The sequence below is a fragment of the Chiroxiphia lanceolata genome, chromosome 11 (genome assembly GCF_009829145.1).
Source record: "Chiroxiphia lanceolata isolate bChiLan1 chromosome 11, bChiLan1.pri, whole genome shotgun sequence".
Lineage (NCBI taxonomy): Eukaryota > Metazoa > Chordata > Aves > Passeriformes > Pipridae > Chiroxiphia > Chiroxiphia lanceolata.
In genome coordinates, this window is record NC_045647.1 from 14,865,267 (window position 1) to 14,871,498 (window position 6,232).

At 65.5% G+C, this 6,232-nt stretch overlaps 2 protein-coding genes across 2 annotated transcripts; one reads left to right on the forward strand and one right to left on the reverse strand.

Moving 5' to 3' along the window:
- The first annotated feature begins 82 nt into the window (after positions 1-82).
- On the forward strand, positions 83-2,297 carry LSMEM2 (leucine rich single-pass membrane protein 2). Its single transcript, XM_032699021.1, has 4 exons — positions 83-215; positions 1,410-1,550; positions 1,632-1,841; positions 1,923-2,297. The coding sequence occupies exons 1-4, from the start codon at positions 194-196 to the stop codon at positions 2,057-2,059; spliced, it is 510 nt and encodes a 169-aa protein (XP_032554912.1). The 5' UTR covers positions 83-193; the 3' UTR covers positions 2,060-2,297.
- IFRD2 (interferon related developmental regulator 2) lies at positions 2,281-5,891 on the reverse strand. The gene is made up of 12 exons (XM_032699019.1): positions 5,864-5,891; positions 5,637-5,753; positions 5,460-5,544; positions 5,202-5,326; positions 4,969-5,126; positions 4,710-4,760; positions 4,199-4,368; positions 4,001-4,106; positions 3,659-3,796; positions 3,385-3,513; positions 3,215-3,310; positions 2,281-3,102 (listed from the first exon to the last, which is right to left on the reverse strand). Exons 1-12 carry the CDS (start codon positions 5,889-5,891, stop codon positions 3,022-3,024), a joined length of 1,284 nt encoding a protein of 427 aa, XP_032554910.1. The 3' UTR covers positions 2,281-3,021.
- Positions 5,892-6,232: the final 341 nt, after the last annotated feature.

The window sequence follows — 6,232 nt, forward strand, 5'->3', positions numbered from 1 at the left end:
TGCTGCTGGCAGCCTTGTCCACGCCACCGGGCCCCCCTCCCCATAGCTATTTTTATCCCCCCCCAACTGTGTTTCTCACTGTCCTATTTTAAGCAGCGCAGTTGGCGCACTGGCAAACCAGTGCCCAGCTCCCAGGGGCCCCGCACCACCTCAGTGCCCACTCACACTGCCCGGGCACAGGGCAGAGGGAGCCATGCCCAGGGAGGCTGCAGAAGGTACACTGGGAATGGGCTGGGGGCTGGTGGGGACCCTGGCACCCCAGGGGGGACTGGGTGGCACGGGACTGTGGGGTTGGGATAGAAGCAGTGGCCAGATGGTGCCCTCTGCCACGGGGACTGTGGGCAGAGATGCCTGCCCAGGGAAGAAGGGGGTCCTGGAGGGCTGCAGGTGCAGAGCAGCAGGGTTTGGGGAGGGAGCAGGCAGCTGGCTGGCACAGCCCCCTGCACCAAACCTATGCAACCAGCTCCGTCCGCCAGCTGGGGGGAAGCAGATGCAGGGATGATGGGGATACCCACGGGCCAGCCCTCGGCCAAAGGCAGGGCCCTGGGGAGGGTCTGAGGGGACCTGGGTACCAGCTGAGGCTCCCCAGCCCTGATGCCCACCAACCTGCAGGGTGACTCACAGTCTGGACAGCAGCAGCATGGCGCCACGCTGCCCTGCGACACGCCACTGACCCCGGGAGGGATTGGGAATGGGCACAGTGCCAGCCTGCCCTGCTCCGCCACGGGCACAGCACGTGGGCCCTGCCCACTGCTCAAAAATGCGCAAACACCTAGAAAAGAACCCTTTCCCTCAACCCCATGCTTGCTTCCTGAAATGGTGCTGGAGCCATGCCTACTTCCAAAGAGCTCCCTCACTCCCATGAGGGATGTGCCCACTTGGGCAGTGGGCACCAGGTCCCCCTGGCACAGCACACATCCCACATCTCCATCTGTGCATCCCCAAGCAATGCCTGAGTACGGTGCCTGCAGGGCAAGCCGAGCCACACCACAGGCTGGCATTGCCCTGGCCCTGCCCACTGCCTCCCAGCTGGCCCTGGGAGCCCCAGCCAGCCCCAAAGTGCTCGGGCTCTCAGGGCCAGGGGGTGGCACATTCCTGCCCCCAAGCCAGGGCCAGATTCCAGTCCCACTAACGAGGCTCCGGGAGGCTCTGGAATCGTGGCCACCAGGTGCCTGCCTGCTAAGTGCTCCGATGACAGCGTCAGGGCCGGGGGGCACAGCCAGCACTTGCCTGCCACGCCTGCAGGGCTGTGCCAAGGGAACACCGACCTTAGCTGCCTATCCCAGCACAGCACTGGGCTGCCAAGGTTGGGATCCCCCACCCCGAGGGGTCTGGTCCCACAGGGGTGCCTGGGGCAGGCAGGGGCTGTGGGCAGGGCACACGCTGACCCTTTGCCTCTGCTCCAACAGACAGCATGGGAAGGGCTGAGGGTGCTGCGCCAGCAGAGCCCGGGGACCCTGACAGCAGTGAGCCTGGAGCCATCAGCCTGTGCCCCGTGGAGTCCATCAGCGACCTGCACTTGGCCTTGGGCGGGCAGAAGGGCACAGAGGGTGAGAACGCTGGGGGGTGGTCGTGCCAGTTCTGGCTGTGCTTGTGACTGGATTCTGACCTCTTCTCTCCCCTGCGTGCAGGCAACGGCCCAGCTCCCTCCAGCAGCCTGCGCCGGCCTCCACCTCGGCCCGTGTCCCCTGTGCCCCCAGTGCTACTGCCTACCCTGCGCCCCGTGCCCCCTGCCAGCCCCTGCCCCTGCCTCGGCCCTGGCCACCCCCTGCTGCTGGCTCTGCTGGTGCTCCTGGCACTTGCGAGCCTGGTCCTGGCCACGCTGGCCATCTACCTGAGTGGTATGTGACAGGGGGCAGGGCGGGGGGCTGGGATGCTACAGGGGAACCTGCCCCCAACATGTCCCCATCCTCTCCCCCCAGTCCTGCAGAGCCAGTCCGTGCGGGCGCTGGCCCAGTGGCTGGAGAGCCAGGAGGACGCCGTGCACCAGCTGCGGGTAGCCAGCAGGCAGCTCTGGGCTCGCCTCAACGCCAGCACCCAGCCCGGCGGGCACCGCTGAGCTGCTCCCAGCCCCACCACAGGCTCCAGGCCACCACGGGAAGGGGCAGCGAAGGGCAGGAGGGGGCAACGGGCAGCCTTACCCGCTCACACCTGGCAGCATTGCCTCTTGGGGCACAGGGGCAATCCCGGCCCCTGCCCCAGGCTGCGAGAGAAAGGGACAGGGCTGTAAGGACCGGCACCCGCCTCTGTGACAGCCCTTCCTCTTAACAAGGCAGAAGGCACCCTCCAATTAGCCTTTTAATTACCTCTTACAATCAAAGTCTTAGAAAATCATCATGATAGATACATTCCCGGAGTGGCAGGCACTGCCAGCTGGCACAGCCCCATGCCTGCCTGGGCAGTTGCCCCCCCGTAATTAATTTCCCCCAAGATTACTATTTCATATAAAGCATTTGGCTGAAAAAAGGGCTAAGAGTGAGCAGTTGGCTGGGCTGGGCAAAGCCTGCCACCCTACACTGCTCTGCCACCACCCCTGGTGCCAGGCTGGCTGTGGAGGCAGGGGCTGTGCCCAGCGTGGCAAGTGAAAGCGAGTGCTCCTGCCACAGGCACAGACACCAGGCCAGCTGCCCCACAGTCTCGCACAGCTCTGCTCTCTCAATCACCCCTCAGGCTGTGCCAGGCCACCCTGGTGTCCCCACAGGACTGGGGAGGGGGGGACATGAGCCTTGCCTCTAAAAGGGGCTGCAGGAGCTCTGGTGAAAGCCCTTCCCACTGTGCCACACAGAGCCTCAGCCGCAGAGCAGGCACACAGCAGACACGCCACCACCTCCCCCTGCTCTTCTTTTATCCTTCCTTTCTTTGGTTAAAAAAATAAAAGAGGGGGCAGCCCCCGGTGGGGCAGCTCCAGGCATTAAATACTCTGCTGTACATGAATAAAAGCCCAAAGGCCAGGGGCACCTGCCCCTCACAGTGCTGGGTCTGCAGTCCAGGTGGGCTGGGGGCTTTGCCCCCCTCTGCCCATCACAGCACATCCGCCCGCTTGTCCCGCACACGGCTCCGGGCTTTCGTGCGGGCTTTGAAGGCGGCCGAGTTGTAGAGGTGCTGGAAGGAGAGGGAAGAAGAGATGGGTTAGGGATGCTCCATCAGTGCCCACTAGATTCAATCAGCGGCACGGGAGGGGACTGTGGGCATAAATCTGGGAGGTGGAACACACCTTCTCAAAGCGGGAGACCTTGCTGGCTTTCAGAGCAGCCGCGTCCAGCACCAAGGGGGGCCCGAGGCCGAAGATCTCCCGTAGCAGCTCGTTGTTCTACAGAAGTAGGGGCATGTCAGCACCCGCCAGCACCAGCCTGGCACTCCCTGGTGCGTCTGCCCAGCCCCTACCTGGAGGTGGTGGCGGATGCCAGAGCCCAGCACCTCTTTAAAGGCTTGGTAGGTCCGCTGGCGTGCCCAGCTGTCCAGGTACATGCACTCCAGGCCAAATCGGATGGTCTCCTCCTGGTACTCCCCACTCTGAACAGAGAGAGGGGCATCAGCAATAACCCAGGCACCAGCCCTACATGTCCCTGGCTCTCCATGGAGGGGAATCACCAGGCAGCTGGGCAGCAGCCATACAGTGAGGGGCTCGGCAGGGAAGGGCACCACCAGGCTCCAGCACCTCAATGAAACGCAGGATGTCCCGGAATATGGATCGCTGCTTCCGTCGGTCCGTCTTGGCTCGGTACTTGTTGCTCTCAGTAGCCAGGACCTTGAGCTGGGCACACAAGAACTCTGTATCTTGGTGACACAAGTCCTCCTGCCAAAAAGCAGGGGATTTGGAGGGATGTGGCTCCAGGCACTGTCACCATGGCCATGACAGGGCAGGGGGATCACCCAGGCCAGACCCTCTGTCTGGACACCTGCTGGTGACTCCAGTCAGTGCCAGCTCAGCCAGGGCACGGGCAGGGTGCTGCTGCCTGCAGCTCCCTCCCACCTGGCTACTGCCCACCCACTGTTGTACCTCCAGGTCCTGGGCCAGCTCAAACACCAGTGCGATGGTTTCCCCGGCCAGGATGCGCAGGGCGACGCTGCTGCTGGACAGCAGTGGGGGCAGCTGCAGCCAGCGACTGGGACAGAGAGGCAGGAGGACAGTCAGGGACTCTCTACTCCACAGCTGGCTACCCCACACCAGCCTCGACTCACCCCACACCCCACTCACTTGTCCAAAATGCTCCTGAGGTGGGAGGGGGGGCAGATGGTCAGGAGCAGGGACCATGACTGGAGCGCGCTGCAGTGCAGAGGCCCGTGCTGGGCAGGTGCTGAGCCTGCCTCACCTGTGCTGGGGAGGCTGAAGACGCCCTCCAAGCAGGACAGGCATGAAACCAGGTCCTGGAGGGGAGAAACTCACCAGTCAGACCACAGCTGACATGAAGATGCCATAGTGAGCTGTCCACTGGGGACTGAAGGGGACCCACCATGCCCAGGGGCGCCAGGAGCTCCCTGAGGCAGGAGAGACTCCTCCACCCAGAATACCCCATCTCTGCAAGGAAGGCCTCCCCCCAGCTCAGCTCCACACTACCCAGGGAAGGGGCCTGGGCTGTCACTGATGTCCTTGTACCCCTACCCCAGCTCAGCTCCAGGCTGCCCTGGCACCGTGGGCTGAGGGCAGGTGGCACGGCAGCCCCGGGTGCCCTCCTGCAGGGGTACGGGCGACACTCAGGCGCAGTTACCTCGAGGTCAGCAGCAGCAATGTAGCAGCACATGCCCAGGGCCATGGCACACTGGTGAGAGGAGTGAGGAAAGGGCAGTCAGAGAAGGCAGTGCCAGGACAGATCCAGCACCCAACCAAAGAGAAGCCAGGCAGGGGTGCCTCTGCTTTGCCCCCCTGCTCTGTACAGCACCCAATCCCATCACCCTCCGGACTGCAGGGGCCCCAAAGGCTCTCCCCAGCACCGAGGTGTCCCCAGGAGGAAAGGGGCCGGGCCTTACGCTCTGCCGGGCGCTGGGGCTGGCCGTGCTGTCTGTCAGGACGCTGACGAGCAGGGGCTTCAGGCTGCGGAACACCTCTTCTCCCTCCGGGCCAGAGCCCATCTGGAGGCAGAGGAGGGTGAGGACGGTGCCCGCCAGCGCCTGTTCGTCCCCTTTACCTGTGGGCAGCAGGAGAGACCTCCCTCAGACCCGGGTCACCAGCCCTGCCGCCCACAGCCCGCCCGCACCCTGACCTTTCTTGAGACACTTCTCCAACGAGTCGGTGAGCGTGAGGCGGCGCTCCAGCAGGAACTCGGACAGGGTTTTGGAGGACAAGGCCAGGCGCAGGCTCTGCAGTGCCGCCTGTCGCGTCTTGGCGCTGCGAGAGATCGCGGGACGTCACAGTCCGGGGTGTCCCGGGACATGGCACGTCCCTGCCCCCGGCTGGCAGCGCTGGTAGGGACGGGCAGCGCGCCAGGAGCGCCCACGGGCGGGTGGCAGCCGCTCCTCACCTCTTGTCCAGGAGGTTGTCCATGTGCTCCTTCAGCCGGTCCTCTGCCTCCTCCTCCTGGCCTTGCTCACTCGCCGCCTCGCTCCCTGCCCGGGCGGCACCACGTGAAGGCGGGGAGCCCGCGGGTGGGGGACACCGCCACCCACGTGGGGACACCAGGGGGGTCCGAGGGGCTCACCTGGTCCCTCCTCGGCTGGGCTGGCGCCCTCGCTGGCGCTGCTGCAGTGGCTCAGCACCTCGCTGCCGGCCTCCTCCTCGCTGCCGGGCGAGCCCGCCCGGGCGCTGCCGGGGCCGCCTGCGGGGGTGCGGGACAGACACGAGTCAGACCGGCCGCGTCACCCGTGTCACAAATGTCACACCTGTCACACGTGTCCCCGGCCCCCCCTCCCGGCTCCCCCCACTCACGGCGCGCAGCGCGGCGGGACCGCGGCATGGCCGGCGCGCGCGGACCCCACGCCCCTCCCCCGACAGGAGGCCCCGCCCCTGGTCCCGCCCCCCGCGCGGCCCCGCCCCCCGCGCGGCCCCCTGGGAGCGCCCGCCACCGTCTGCGCATGCGCCCTGGGACCTGCCCGTATCCCTGTCCTGTCCCTGCCCGGACTCCTTCCCTGCCCGCACTGCTGGAATCCCTGTCCGTGCTTGTGTCGCTGGCCCTGCCCGTATCCCTGCCCTGCCTGTATCCCTGTCCCTGGCTCTGCTTTTCTCTGTCTTCACCCCTGGCTCCTCATTATCCCTGCCTATATCCCTTGGGCTGGGTGTGAAATGCTCCTGACACCT

Coding starts and splice junctions, on each gene's coding strand:
- LSMEM2 (XM_032699021.1), top strand. CDS start 194: ATGCCCAGGGAGGCTGCAGAAG. Junction 216..1,409: donor GCCCAGGGAGGCTGCAGAAG/GTACACTGGGAA, acceptor CTGCTCCAACAG/ACAGCATGGGAAGGGCTGAG. Junction 1,551..1,631: donor CGGGCAGAAGGGCACAGAGG/GTGAGAACGCTG, acceptor CCCTGCGTGCAG/GCAACGGCCCAGCTCCCTCC.
- IFRD2 (XM_032699019.1), bottom strand. CDS start 5,891: ATGCCGCGGTCCCGCCGCGCTGCGCGCC. Junction 5,545..5,636: donor CCCAGCCGAGGAGGGACCAG/GTGAGCCCCTCG, acceptor CCGCCCGGGCAG/GGAGCGAGGCGGCGAGTGAG. Junction 3,797..4,000: donor AGCTGGCCCAGGACCTGGAG/GTACAACAGTGG, acceptor GCTTTTTGGCAG/GAGGACTTGTGTCACCAAGA.